The sequence below is a fragment of the Capsella rubella genome, unplaced genomic scaffold (genome assembly GCF_000375325.1).
Source record: "Capsella rubella cultivar Monte Gargano unplaced genomic scaffold, Caprub1_0 scaffold_4, whole genome shotgun sequence".
Lineage (NCBI taxonomy): Eukaryota > Viridiplantae > Streptophyta > Magnoliopsida > Brassicales > Brassicaceae > Capsella > Capsella rubella.
The window spans coordinates 2,656,652-2,673,087 of record NW_006238920.1 but is presented as its reverse complement, the minus strand read 5'-3'; the positions used below and the strand labels follow the sequence as shown (position 1 = coordinate 2,673,087).

Here is a 16,436-nt window from a genome sequence, read left to right as displayed (position 1 = left end):
TTTCAGATGTTCTTTTCTATAAGCTTCTCATATAATGAGAACATATGCTACATAATTGATACGTGGAGGGAGCAAGATCATTAAACATAATCGAAAACTTTTACACAATTATAGGATCACTAGTGACTCAAACGAAGACATTAGAAACATTATTCAAGATTTGTCATATGAAGACGAGACCGGGTGAAAGAACCCATCCCGTTTTTTTTTTTTTTAACATGCAGACCGGATTAACCCAATTAATTGTAAACGAGTTAAATCAGCTAAACCAGCCAGTTTAGCAAAACATTATTCCAGAACATAAACACCCTAACATGCTTCTAAAGTCCGTTCTAACACCCTAACAATTCCAACAATAATCTAAAACACCAATGAGCGCCTATATCATCCTCCTCTCCTCGCCATGATTCTACGGATCACACTTTTCCTTTACATGCATCATATAAAAGAGATGCATAAGTATTTCATAAATACTTAGTGAGGCATTTATCCCCACAACAGACTATACACACAAGCTGCATAATTCACATTCAAGCAACATATAATAATCATAATAGACCATAACAATAACCACACAATCCGCTGGTGTCGCTCGACACTCGCGACCATCCTTGTGAGAAAGAAAATTGGTGTCGATCGACACCCACCACTGGTGTCGAGCGACACCGATGCCCTAACATCACTCCAGTCGCTTCTCATCAACGGATCCGCCTTTTCCAAGCCTTCCAAGACCGTGTAACCACTCCATAAGGCTCGTCCAGAGGTACCATAACACATGAAACACGCATACAACCAAGGGAAATCAATCAACAATCATAGAAATCACCAAAACATGAATCAAACAGCTCAGATAACCCTAGGTCCTGCACTCACCTCTTAAACAAGAAAGAACAGCAACGAACAGGGACTAGTAAGGATGAAAACATCCTCATATAGCCCAAACTCAACGTCTATGCCAAAAAGTGGAGGACACGAGTGTTATGAAAATTAATTTTCTAACGTCTAAATTTCTACCGACCTTAACGAATGAGACTTAATCAGGTTGTTACAAAATAAACACAAGGAGATATTTGTTGAATAAGTCAACAACATAGTTCAAAAAAATTCTACCTACAAAGTGCTATCTAACTAGCAACTTCGGACCTCAATTTCTCATTAAAATGAACTCTTCTTTTTACATTTTAAAACACCACTATGTAGAGCTTACGACAACGATTCCATCATGGCTAAGAACCGGTCATTCTGATGAACGTCTTCACCTAAAACTCCACCGGAAAGTGATCAATATCACTTATTCAAAGCAAGTTCCAACATGCCTTACCTAAACGAAACCAATGTTGCACAACATAAAACTAAGGTCCTGATCTAGGTTATCTTCGCGCTACGAGACTTGTAAGATCCAAAATCAATCAATCCCCAAAATGTGTTTGCATCTACTGCTGAAAACTTGGGAAATGAAACATCTTTATGCATGGTAAGCCCATAAATCTTACATATCTCACTGAGAGGCTAGGAATAATGCTTCTTGTTGAGGAAGAATGTCAGAGTTTCTTTACTCGCCTTTGGAACTGCGGGATCGTTATATGTGAGATGACATGTAGTAAGGAACTCATACACAAACTTCGGATACGTGTAGTGACCAATGAAGATTTGACCATGTGTTTGTGCTTATGGTTCGCAGACGCATGGTGATGAGGATACAAAAGATGAGGTTTCAGAGTAAACAGCAAAAGATGCTAAGAAGGAGGAAGACCAACTGTCAAGTGTTTAATGTTCAGCAATAATAGGAACGAATGAAAATCATTATGTAAAACCACAGTGAGACACATACCAATTGGGGGGGGGGGGGCGTACATAGCTTCCCTCTAACTTAGATCTACCTAACTAATTCAAACCCCAAACAAATTGTAAGTATCATAGATGCCTTTTGAAAATATAACCAAGAAAATATCAACTTTTCCGGTTCAATTCTTTCTTCTTTTCCATTTTGTAAAAGGTTTCACTCCCCCGAGAAAAATGAAAATATGTTTCTAAAGCGGGAAAAGAGAAAGAATGAAACCAGAAAATTTGATATTTTTTTTGGTTTAATTTTTAGAATGCATCTATGATACTTATCATTTTTTGGGGATTTAAATTAGTTAGGTTGGTCCGAGTTAAAGGGAAACTGTGTACCTCCCAATTTGTTTGTGTCTCATTGTAATATTGCATAATAATTTTCATCCGATCATATTATTGCTGAACCTTAAACAGTTTGAGCGTTGCTCATGCTCCTTTGTAGCATCTTCTGTTGTATCCTCTGAACCCTCATCTTATGTATCATTTGTATCCTCATCACCCTGTGTCTGTGAACTAGAAGCATAAACACATGGTAGAATCTTCATGATCACTACACATTTGAAGTTTGTGTATAAGTTCCCTGTCACATGTCGTCTCACATATAACGACCCTGAAGTTCCAAAGGAGAGTGAAGAAACTCTGAGATTCTTTCTCAACAAGAAGCATTATTCTTGGCCTCTCAGTGTGATATGTGAGATTTATGGGTTTACCATGCATGAGAATGTTGCATTCCCCAAGTTTCCACCAGCAGAAGCAAACATGTTTTGGGATTGATTGGTTCCAGAGCTTACAAGTCTTGTAGTGCGAAGATAACCAATGATCAATTGATCACAAACAGTAGTTCCGACCTCAATGATGGTGGCTTTAAATCGAGATTTGGTTATGTTTCTCAAGGTTTTTCGATGATGACGACGCTATATACAAATGTACACACATGCCACTTATGGTTTAATTAGTGTAGCTAAGGGCTGTATTGGGTCTCACTGTTGTATTATACTTTTTGTAGGTAGCAATTTGTTTTTGTCAACTATTTTATACTATTTTATAGAAGGATTTTTATTTTATTTTCAAAAACATAAAGGAATCATTTGAAAAAATATACTAGTTTCTTCTTTTATGCATATTAGGTTATATTGGAGAGTTTAAATTTTGTTTTGTGTCTTGTGCTAATTGCTTTCAACTTCTTGAACCATTAAGAGTAGATCTGTATGCTCGCGCAGGTAACTTAAAAACGTAGTATCGTTCAGCAAATGCCCATGAAGCCTCACGCATCTAGAACATACAAGAACCTTTGAACTTGGCTGACTTAGCTTGCATGCATCTAATAATATATGATAAGACGTACATGCAGATTCAAACAATTGGGTTAATGTGTAGTCAAGTTAGAGAGTAAATGAAATATTCATTGGGGTATAAGAAAGCAAGCAGGGTGCAGTATAAATTATAATGAACTTTATATAATCGGAGAGTTTATAAATTCAATTACTGGAATAGATAGATTAAGGTTACAAGAGATACATGAAGATGTGGTGTTGAATGAGTTTTATAAGCTATCTTAACATGTCAACATATTACGATGATACATGAAGTGATTGGATAGAATTGTCATAGAAGATGAAGCAGTGCTTGTACTAGTTCTGACGTCAATACAAGAAGTAGTACAAGAAGGTGAGTTGTGCGAATACTTGAAGTAGTACAGGAAGCAGTACAAGAAGCTGAGCTGTGTGACTACTTGAAGAGTTGGAGAACATAAGTTTGGGACCGACTTGGACAAGCCAAGTGGCGGTTGCTGAGCTGGATGAACATCTTGAATAGTATATTCAAGATGAGAACGTGAAAGGCAAATTTCCTTATCTATAAAGAACAAAGGAAATTAGTCAATTCCTATTTGGTGAAGGAATAGGAAAATTGTCAATCTTTAGGGTTGGGCAATTGTTATAAATACCAAGAGGGCGCTTCATGAAGACTTGCGCGCCTCAGGGTATTCTCGAGAAGATGCACACAAGGTGTGTGGCGTCGCCCCATCAACAAGATAAAGAGATCTTTTGATGGTTTTGTAGAAGAACTACACTAGTCGGAAAAGACAATTAGTGGTAGTCTTCTTTCATTGTAATTCTAGGAAAGAGTTGGTGGATTCCATATAGCAATTGTAGGTTGTGGACTTTTCTAGTTAATGAAATCTGGACTTGGTCCCGGGGAGTAGGAAAAACCGAACCTCGTTAACAAACTTTGTGTCTCATTTATTTTCTGCACTATATTATTGCCTCATCCGCACTTACAATTGGTATCAGAGCGGGTTCTTGATAGAGATTCAGTCTTGTTTCGAGTAGATCAAGGGTGAGGATAGTAGTTCAGGACGTAAGTCAGAGCTGAGATTTGTTTGTGATGAAGTTATATAAAAAAGGCATGTCTATGAGAAAACCACCGTTGCTTGATTCAGCTAATTATGGATATTGGAAGGTTCGTGTGCAAGCGTTTATTAGTAATCTTGATGAGATGGCTTTTGATGAGTTTGTTGGGATTCTTAAAGCTTTTGAGTTAAGCAAATCATATGAAGCTGAAGGAGTGAAGAAGAATGTGAAATGTTCAGTAAAGAAAATACAATGCTTTGAATGCAAAGGGTATGGACATGTTCGTTCAGATTGTGCCAATCTACAGAAGCATAATAAGAAGGCTATGAATATTGCTAGTGATGATTATGAAACTAATTCAGAAGATGAAGAAGAACTGCTAAACCTGGTGGTGTTTACAACGTTCGAAGATAGTTCTGAATTAGAGTCTGCAACTGCGTCAGAATCTGCAGGAAAACCTGCAACTGCGTCTGAATCAGCAGCAAAACCTGCAACTGCATCTGAATCTGCAAATACAGCAAAGTCTGAAACAGAGAGTGATAGTGATGCAGAGAGTTTTGATGATGAAGAACTTGCTGAGAAGTATGAGATGTTGTATGAACATTGGCTTAAAGTAGTTGAGGAGAATTCAGTTTTGACTAAGGAGAAGCTCAAGTTAGAAGCAAAAGTTGTTGAAGCAGAGAGATATGCATCAGAGAAAGAAGAAGAAGCATCACAAGCTAAAGTACAACTTGAAGAAACTCAAAAGAATTTGAGGATGCTTAATAATGGCACAAAGCAGTTGGATGAGATTTTGAATATTGGCAAAATGGATAGATATGGCCTTGGTTTTACAGGAAAACCTTCAAAAGAAGATCCGGTATTTGTTTATGGTGGAAAAGTCACGTCTGCATCAGGAACTGTGTCAGAAACTGCAGCTAAGACAGAGTCTGCATCAGAGACTGCAGTTGTTCAGGATATTGGAACTAAAAATTTTAAATTGCAGAGTGGACCTCCAAGAATTTTTCGTCCCACTTGTTATCATTGTGGTGTTGTTGGGCATATTAGGCCAAGGTGTTTCAGATTAATGAGGGAGAAGAATCAAATGAAGAAAGCTTATAATGTGAGTTTTCATGTTCCAACATGCTATCATTGTGGAGTTAGAGGGCATATTAAGAGGAACTGCTTCAGATTCATTAGAGAATCCAACTATGAAAGGATAAGGTGCAAGAAGATTTGGGTTAGGAAAGATGAGTTATATGGAGATGGTGCATTAGGTTATGGACCTCGTTTTACAAAGCGGGGAGTATTTCCCAATTAGTTTTTGACCATGTTGTGACTCAAGTTTGGGGGAGAATGGTGATGTTCTTGGCGATGTTATTTTGGAGTGAGATTGTTGAGTTCACAACCATAGTCAAAAAGGGGGAGAATGTAGATGCAAGGTTTTTGTCTGATGCAGTGGCTGACTAATACATGACGTGATTCAGGATGTTGTGATTTATGTGTGTGCTTGGGTTCTAGAATACTTAAGAAGACATGATTGAAGGATGAATGAAAAGGGAAAATAACTATTTTAAGCTTGGGAGAATTGGAGTTTGACTAGGAAAAGGAAAAGAGCAAAAAGGAGAAAAAGGCTTTTCCTCATGAGATTTGGAAAAGTTCTCTTATGTGATTTGGGAATCATGGTGGCTATATATAGAGGTGCTAGGCACGTCCTAGAGAAGCAAGAGAGCAGAAGCAAAAAGAATAATCTTTGAGAGCTTTCTTCCGGTTTTGTGTGCGGCTTAGTTTCGCGGTTTGGTGCTTGTGTGATCAAGCTTCTTTGTTCGTCAGTGTGACGTGTGTGTGAAGGTTGCTCCAGAGACTTGGAGTATTGAAGTCTAGGCTCAGGTGGAGTTTAGCCCAAGATTAGGTTATCTTGGTTAAATCTAGATTCAGGGGGAGTTTAGTTAAGGATAGAGATTTATCCTTAAGGTTTGATGTTATAGTTCAGAACGGTAGTTCAAGAGGGGTGTGCTTGATTTACGCGTTTGCAAATTGGTTGTATTTGCTTTCTTGTTCTAGTGAAATCGAAATCTTTAAGATGTATTGAAGATTGTTGTATTGACTGGTTTTATAAGGCGTTTGGATTAAACAACTCAATCATCAAGGGAGAGATTGAGGATGTTGTGATGATTGAGTTTTATAATCCAAGCGCCTTATAAAACCAGTCAACACAACATCTTCAATCTCTCCCTTGATGATTGAGTTGTTTAATACAAGCGCCTTATAAAACCAGTCAACACAACATCTTCAATACATCTTAAAGAACAAAAAGAAAAAGGAGTTGTGACGATCAAATTAAACATCTTAAAGGTCTGTAACGTGCATACATTATTAAAATCACATTTACTCCAACAATGGTTGCTCATCGTCAGCGATTGGGACATTTGGACGGTCGATGAGGACGTTCTCGTAGATGAAACCGGCAAGTCCACCGCCAATCAACGGTCCAACCCAATATACCCAATGGTCAGTCCAGTTTCCAGAGACCAATGCCGGACCAAAAGACCGGGCGGGGTTCATCGAGGCGCCAGAAAAGGCGCCACCCGCAAGGATGTTGGCTCCCACGACGAATCCTGTGAGAAGTGGACCTAACCCATCAAGAGATCCCTTCTTGGGATCAACCATAGTTGCGTAGACAGTGAAGAGAAGTGAAAATGTTAAGATGATCTCCCATATGATCCCTTGAGTGTAGCTCATTCCACTCGCTAATGTGTGAACCGGAGTTGCCTAATCACAAAGCGTAATTATAAAATGTCAAAACTAATAATACATCGAACATGCCGGAAAAAAAAACATTGTGAAGTGTATATAATTAACTAAATGGTTTAACAAATTTAATTAGATAAAGATCTTAAATTTAATAAAATCTCTACCAATATATTAGAACTTGTGTATTATTGAATGAGAAAAAAATTGTTAATTGGATCATATTTTTTTGCATTACTATACTTTTAATAACGTTCAAAGTTGTTGACTAACAATTTCTTTTCTTTCAATTTTGGTCTATTAAACTGGATCAATTATGAGATAAGGACTTATTTTAGGGGGATTTATAGATTTCGTCATTTTCTCAAAAAAAACTTTCAAATTTGTCATTTTCTTTTATACAAAAATACAATTTTATACATGATGTTTGGGTTGATTTGGTTCTATTTTCTTGTAGGGTATAGTATTTTTATTAAGTATGTGTTTTAAGAAAATAATTTATCAAATATTTAGTTTTTTGATTTAAAAAAAATGGTATATTTGAAAAAAAATGGGAAAATGAAAAAATAAAAAATAGTTAGCCAAAAAAGACTTTTTCTTTAATAATCCCGTATTAAGCTAGTTAGATTCCGTACCATTCCACCGGTGAGGTAACTGAGGAGGAAGCAGGCTGCAGAGGAAGCCAACAACTGATCAATCCAATAGAGGAATGCACGGAAGACACTAATATGGCCACCCAAAAGTAGGCCAAGGGTGACGGCAGGGTTGAGATGGCCACCGGAGATGTGACCGGCAGATATCATTACAGCCACAACAAATGCATGAGCCACCGCGACCGCGAAAAGTCCAACCAATGTGTTTCCGACTAGACTATCTAAATCATGAATACAATAAAAATGTTGTAAATATATTGAAGTGCATCTTGGTTTCACAATTTAAGCGACTTGGTTTGTTAGAGCTTTAGAAAACTATGTATTAGCATGGTATTATCAAAAGTGTAACAAAGAGCATGGATGTTAATATACCGGTGGCCATGGCAGATCCGACTCCGGCGAAGACAAAGAGAAAGGTGGTGATAAATTCAACAATGAGGGCTTTGATACAGTCCGGCTTAGCCGCCTCGTTATGGTGCCCTAACTCGATCTTCTTCATGGCTTTAGAATGGCTTTAGAATGGCTTTAGAATGAGTTTACAAGTTCTAAAACCAAAGATATATTTTTAGATGGTTTTAGTTGATGATGTGCGTAGTATACAAGAGCTACTTATAATGATATGTTTTTATTTTCAATTAAAAAAAAAGAGAGTGAAAAGAAAATGGTAATGGAGCGCACATGGAATGAAATTATTGTATGATGATGATTGATGATTTGAGTTTAGAAGTTGACTTGTATTATGTTCTTTAGTGAGATCTGAGATTTATTGCTTTCTTCGACATATCGTTTTGGAGATTTGTTAACCAAATTTTCTTATATTGTGTGTGATAGGATTGATGTAATTAAGAACTAAATGAGGTGCTATTGGACCGTTAGATTGTTATATTTTTAATAACCCAATGCATATATAAAAATGATCATAGGCTTGAACAACCGAAGATAAGTTATAAAATCAATCGAGGAGGTGAAAAAACAAATATAAACGTAAAATAGAAGAAAATCAAGTAGCATTTATATACAGAAATATAGATATATATGTTAAAAAATATATATATATATATAACAAGAAATTTGTGGATACACATAGAAGAAAATGAGAGTTTGTGAGACATATACTACTGTATTAATTGAGAAGTACACAAATAAAAATAACTTTATAAATTATAAGAATTTACATTGAAATATTGTCAGAAGATGTATAAAATGCAAAAAAAATAATGAGGCTAATCAAGATAATTAAACTAATAATCAAACAAATTAAATATATAAAATCAATAATATATAAATTATAAATAATATCGCAAATAGTCAATGTTGAGATATTGTTTGTTTAGATATACAAACATGGAGTACATAAATATTCAATTAAATAGTAACAAAATAATTTATTATAAATTTATATCAAATAAAGAGTTCAGTCCTTTGTTCAAAAAAAAAAGAGTTCCGTCCCCGGTATACTGTGGGTTAGTATCACGTATTGAAGTGAAGGAAACGTCAACAATGACTGGAAAATCGCTAAAATAAACTTTAGACTATTTGCTGGCGACTTTTTTTTGTACCAAACTACGATACCCGGTAAATAGCAAACTGAATTTATTAAAAATTCAAATTTTCAGCCTCAACTATATGAAATTAGCCATTATCAACATATGGTGAAACGGTGTTAATTAAATACTTAACGACGATGAGTCAGCCGACACTATGGCAATAACGGGATATTGGAGTTGAGTAAAACGAAGTCGTTTAATGATTTTAGGGTTCTCAACTCGAAGATTCGATGAGTGTGTGCTTTAGCGATTTTCGATTCCGATAACCCTAAACTCAAGAAACGACGTCAAATTACCGAACTCTGATGCTCTGTTATTTCTACAGTGCCGGTTAACTTATCACCGTTAAACAATTAACTAACACAATTTTGACATATGGGATTTTAGCTAATTTCATATAGTTTAGGTTGAGGATTTAAATTTTTAGTAAGTTTAGGTTGCTATTTGCCAGGTAATAGTTTAGATATAAAAAACCTCCAGCAAATAGTCTATGCTCATTTTGGTTATTTTCCCAGTTATGTGACACACATTGTTTCTTCACTACCTCAGCCACTATATATACGGATTGCATTATAGGAATCTATATATATAAAGTTAGCTTTTCCTCTCTTCTCCTTAAGCCACATCATCATCCTAATCATCATCCACCTCATTTTATTATTTAATTTTAAAATTAATTATATCATTTTATCATTTAATTTTAAGATTTAGACCTATGTAAATAAGTTTTCCAAAAAGGAATATGAAAAGTCTTTTCTTATATTATACATTATAAAACTAAAAAAGATAATTGATTAAAAAGTTAAAAAAACTTATTAATTATCGATTATACTAACAAATATATAAATAATTGATTATAGTTTTTAAGTGTTTAAAATATATATATATATATATCAATTAAAAATAATATGACACAAAATTCGATAATATTTACACAATTTAAACCTAAATTATAATGAGATTTAACGGGAATAGAACAAAAAGTAAGAAATTTTGAGTATATAAATCTATCTAATTTATGTCTCACAAAATTTTCCAACTTAAATGAGATAGGTAGGAACGAAACATGAATTATCATTTTTTAAAAACGTATAAAAAGGTAAAAAAAAATCAAAAAATTATATAAAGGTTTCCAATATGAATTTTAACTAATATTTTCTAATACAACACATATGTTAAACTAATAAAAAAATAAAAAGTTAACTATATTTAATAAAAATTAAAAATTAAAATAAATAAACAATATTAAATGAAATGAACCAAATATAAAGTAAATTATACTAATATGTTAAATTTAAAAATTGTTTCATATGAAAAAACGAAATATATATAAAACATAAAATCAGAAACAAATATATAATAGTATAAAAATGATCATAACGAGATATAAATTACGTCAAATCCAAAAAAAATGTACAAAAAACTTATGACAATATATAAAGAGATAATGTAAACAATAAAAAATACAACAATTCAACCAAAACCCACAAATCATTTTCAAATTTCGGGCCAACATATTAAAAAGGCCCACAATATTAACATCTATATTTATATCTGGTAAAAACCCTAATAGCACATGTTTATGAGTTTCTCAATGATTCTCCACCGCACTTCCGTTTACACTCACACTTCGCCTTATACTATACACACTTAATTGTTCAACAACTAATGAAGTTAAAACTCAATAGGTTTTCTATACAAACATAATCTAAGTTAAAAAAAAGTATGGTATAGTGAAAAATTTAAGTAGAAAATAAAATACGAACCAATTACTCATAAAAAATGTAATAAACTCCCGCGCGTAACGCGGGCAACCGACTAGTTTAATATAAAATACTATTTGCAAAACTCATTCTTTTAGAACTGCCATTTTTTACCTTTTCTTTTTAAAAATGCCATTTTTCAAGCTGGTCGGGTTGGGGACGAGGAGCAGATCTAGGTGCGGAGGTTCATGAAGGGGTTTCAACCTGATTTGAAGTCCCACTGCAAAGCCAAGACTTACGCAACAATGGTGGAGTTAGGGGAGATTGCACTGGGGATTGAGGAGGATCTGAGAGAGCATATTGTGGTTGCTAGTCGAGCTGTTCAGCTGAGGAGGGCACATCAGTAGGTGGTCCCAAACAAAGGCGGTAAGCCGGCTCAAAGGGCATAAGAGGATGTGAGAAGGCACTTCGGGAGGTGGCCAGAGTGTTCGCGGGTACTATGGCTATAGTAACAAGATAATAGACTGGCGAGTTTTTCCAAGAAGAGCGGGATGATGAGTGACTCTCGGTTGTGCTACCATTGCAGTGAGGCGGCGCATATCAAGTTGAATCGTCCCAAGTTGCAGAAGCTGACATTGGCGGTAGTGCAGATTGGAGTGTCATGACCTAGGATCGATGGTGATTGTTATGTGTTTTATTTATATTGGTTATTTGGAATTAGAAACATGTTAGGATTAATGGACATTGAATTGTTTATTTATTCATTTTTGGATTAGAGTTGGTTTATTGTTGGTTTAATTGTTTGATTTTCTACTAGTTATCATTAGTTTAATTCGGCATGGTTAGTTAATTGGTATGAGACTATTAATTGATGAATTAAAAGATAGATCAGATCGTCTTATAGTTGACGGCTTATGCATTCAACATTTTCAAAAACATTGCACAAAAATGAAGGAGTTGAAAAAAAATAAGTTGAATATAAAAGGTTGAATAACATTCAATCCATTCATCTGCAAAATAGGAGATGAATGAGTTGAAAAAATTCCCTGTATAATTAGTTCATTTTTTCAATTTGTTAAGTTGAACGGGTTGAATAATTTTTCCAACCTCTTCAACTCAAATGGTAAAAACTAGTTGAATAATTTTTTTCAACCTCTTAAATTGTGCAACCATTTGCACCATTATTACTCGGTGTAGATGGTTATTACATTAGTTCTTATTTTTTTACGATGGAGAAAGTCCCCCCCCCCCTTTAATTTTGGATGAATAATCAACAAATATAAGAATGCAGATTTTTGTTTTTAATCCTCAATTTTTTTAGTTGTTACTAAAAACATGTAACTTGTATTCTAGAAAATGAAAAAAATATATTAAAATATGGTAACTTAGCTTGACCTATGAATATATGACAAATGGACATTGTAAATAGAATATGCCAGGTAAACACTTTAACTTTGTGACTTTGATTTAGTTTAACCCATTTTGTTACTTTCATAGTTTGAAATCAAACTTGCTATGAGAAAATTGGGAAAATTTCATAAAAGTCCAGAATTTTTAAATTTGGGATGATTTAATCATGAACTTTCAAAATATTATTTTAATCACATAGTTTATGTTGACTATTCTGTTAAATACAAAACTTCTGTTGACCACGCCGTTTTAGTCATGGCGTGAAGTCTTTGTTAGAATGTCAAAAACGGGATTCACTATCCGTGAGCTACTTCTATCTATCCCAAACGAAAATGTTAATTTCTTAACAAAACAACATCTTTTAACCACTAACGAAACTAAAAGCCCCCAAATCAAAGTTGTAGCCCTTTGTCAAATCGCTTATCCCCACTGACTTTTATTGTCGTTAGTTGATTTCAAATCTGTTTATCTTTCCAAACTTGTTTGCTAAATTTTGGACCAGTCCCATGCCGACAGTCGTTTCTCTCCTTCCAAATAGACTAAACCAAAATCTGAAGAACGTAATGTGCGATGAATCCCTCCACATGATCCAATTAGTGATTCGACACACAGCGACAAGAACTGTCCGTAGAGTGTCTAGATTTGTAGATGTTTGATGACAAAGTCCGTAGAGCCTTGTAGTTCGGCTAGATCGAGGAGATGACAAGTTTAGAAGATGCATGTTTACTTGTTTTGCCTCGAAATAGCATCTAAGTTTAGTTTCAAAATCGTTTCAACCTATTCGTTTTGTAACATGCTAACTGTCTAAACAAAAATAGCACTAGTCGTATTTTTTCGAATAAATATTACATTTTATTCAAAAAAGAAGAATATATAATCCCGTGTTTCAAGGGCATTTTGTAAAGAACACAAGTTGCATCCACTCTTGTGTTCCAGAAAAGCATCATGTCCCCCAGTCCGGTTGAGAGAAGATTGGATTATTTATATAGTTGATGTAGGCCTCATATGCTTCATATATAGAGATATCAAACCACGTAATATCTTACTAATGAGTGATCTTAAGTAAAACTACCTGATTTGGGCTACAAAGAACCTTTCGGGTTTATGTCATTAATTACAATCGTTCCATGCAAAATTGATGGTTACTTGGAGCATAAGTTAATGAATCAATATTGTTGTTATACTGCATGAATGGAAAAGAGTGAATTGTAAGTACCCCTCTCTCTTTTATATGAGTTTTGAAGGTATTACAAACACAAACTTTTCAATTGAGAAAAGTTATGTGTATAACTTCGTAATAATTTTACAGCTAGTCACATAACAATATGGTTAATTCAATCTTTTTTAACTAAAATAAATATAGTCAACGAGTTATAAAAATTATAGAATGTGATTTACATACATTGCTTAGAAAGTAACATAAATTTTTTTATGATAGTTTTTTTTCTTATCAACAGTTTTCTTATAATAGTTAATATTTTTAAATACAAGTAAACAGAATTATTAAAATTATACTTCACATAATTATTTGCAATATTAGTTTCATGTATTACACTATTTTCATATATGTTATTAAATTAGAAATTTTATAGACTGTTTACGAAAATGTATGTCAAATAGAATATGTTCTAATATATGTAATGTTGACAATCATCACAATTTTTATTTGCATATAACATAATATGTCATTGATGAAATTTTACGGTTAAAGTGTGTATATCAATTTATGCTAGTTCTAGTTTACATATAATAAATATGGTTACACAACTATTATAATAACTAAAAATTCAAAAAAAACTGAATGAATATTTTATAATTATATTAACACCAGTCTTTGCTGGAGTCAACACTGGTCTTTGTCGGATTCAGTTGACCGGTATACTGGAATTATATCTCTATGCTATTGACCACATGACGTTGTATAGTTGATGCATGTGGCCATGCAATACTTTTACTTCGTGTAGCAGAATATACAATAGTATACTTGACATCTGTCACAGTGCATTCCTCTATACTTAGTGTATCAATTAGAATTTTATTAAGTACATGATGTACGTATATGTTAACTTATATGATTTCCAAAATATTATTAAGTTGTTGCAATTCATATACAAACTTCAAAAAGTATTAAATTGTTGCAATTCATACACAAACTTCAAAAAGTATTATAATCTTTTATCATATATTTTAGTTTTCAAAATGATTTAATTTCAGATTAAATTATATAACAAAAATGATAAATCAATATATATTATCTACAATAACTTTTGAAGTTTTTCTATAATTAAAATTATATATATTTCAAACTGTCTAAGCAACTATTATAGATTATTTGAAGTATGAAGCAACTCTTAGATTAAGGTTTTGAAAAGACAAATGTTGTTCGTTAAAATCAGCAAAACGGTATTGAAATTTGAAAATATTCGATATAGTATCTAATATTATTTTTAACAACAAAAGCACAAATTTTCATAAATTTTGAAGCTTTTTGTAGTATATATATATATATATTCAAATAATTGACATATTTAAACAATCATTTAAATGATATAAGGTTTAGTCAAGTTTTCAAATGTTATTGAAATCACAACCACTTATGTTGGGAATTTTTGTTTATATATGTATTTCATAAAAATAATTATAGTGTTTAAAGGAAATTATTTTATAACTAATATTAATGACTCCCGTAAAAATTATTTTGGGTCCGCCATTGTCCCCTGGCAAGAGAAGATCTGACTATTTACATAATGACTCTTTCTAGTGGAGAGTTTGTTTACGAGAAACTTGTAAATCTAGTTATTGTGATGACAAAAAAAAAAAACATAATGGATGTAAACCTCATATGATTCATATATAGAGATGTCAAACCAAGTAATATCTTACCGAATAAGCAATCTTAAGTAAAACTAGCTGATTTGGGCTACAACGAACCTTTCGGGTTTATGTACAATCGTTCCATGAAAAATTAATGGTTACTTGGACCCTAAGTGAATGAATCAATTTTTTTATACTATATTAATGAAAAACATGAATTGTAACCCCTGTCTCTTATATGAGTTTTTAAGGTATTACAACCATAAACATTTCGATTGAGAAAGTTATGTGTATAGATTCGTAGTAATTTCACAGCTAGTCACAAAAGAATATGGTTAATTCGATCTTTTTTAACTAAAAAAAATTTAGTCAACAATTTAGTCAACGACTTATAAAATATTATAGAATGTGATCTACAATTATTTCTTAAAAAGTAACCTAATTTTTTATAATAGTTAATATCTTTAAAACAACTAAAAACCCTAAATAAAAATTAATATTATTTGAAATATTAATTTCAAATTATTTGAAATATTAATTTCATGTTATTTGAAATATTAATTTCATGTTATTTTCATATATTTTATTAAATTATAAATTGTATAAAATGTTTATGAAAATGTATGCCATATAGGATATGTTCTAATATATGTAATGTTGACAATCATCACAACTTTTATTTGCATATAACTTAACATGTCAATTATGAAATTTTATGGTTAAAGTCTGTATATCAATTTAGGCTATTTCTTGTTCACATATAGTAAATATTGTTACACAACTATTATTATAACTAAAAATTCAAAACAAATAAATGAATATTTTATAATTATATTAAATTCTCTAGACTACTAAATGCAATTATAAATAATAACTTTCCACGTAAAGAAAAATAAGAAGAATATATAGGCCGTGAATGGAAGGACATATTAAAAGCAGATAATACACACGACATGGGAACTGCCATTTTTCCTCCATTCACACAAAATAAATATAATGGCAATTCAAAAAAGAAAGAGAATTTTTGAGAAATACCCCTTTTGGTGTACCCTTTTTAAAAATACCCATCTTTTCTATCCATTTTCATAAATACCCCTTTTCAAATATGAAAAAATATAAACTTTTATATGGTTGATAAGGTACATCAAGATCATCTTTACTACTGGGTGACTAAATCCAAATATTTACAAGGTTTTAAAAGGTTCTAAACGGCATTTATAAGGTTTTATAAGGTTTTTAAAAGGTTTACAAAGTTTTTATAAGGTTTTTAAATGATTTTTAAAAGGTTTTAAAAGGTATTTATGAAATATATATTTATAAATTTACACACATATAAAGATTATTTGTGTCTATAAATATAAGCTTACACATATCTTTTTGATAAATTTCAAA

General features: G+C 32.6%; 1 protein-coding gene and 1 pseudogene across 1 annotated transcript; one reads left to right on the top strand and one right to left on the bottom strand.

Annotated features, from left to right (window-relative positions):
• Positions 1–4,242: 4,242 nt before the first annotated feature.
• LOC17887599 lies at positions 4,243–5,620 on the top strand (annotated as a pseudogene).
• A 610-nt stretch (positions 5,621–6,230) lies between these two features.
• Positions 6,231–8,134, bottom strand: LOC17888962 (aquaporin TIP4-1). Its single transcript, XM_006294806.2, has 3 exons — positions 7,943–8,134; positions 7,553–7,791; positions 6,231–6,938 (listed from the first exon to the last, which is right to left on the bottom strand). Exons 1-3 carry the CDS (start codon positions 8,067–8,069, stop codon positions 6,555–6,557), a joined length of 750 nt encoding a protein of 249 aa, XP_006294868.1. The 5' UTR covers positions 8,070–8,134; the 3' UTR covers positions 6,231–6,554.
• Positions 8,135–16,436: the final 8,302 nt, after the last annotated feature.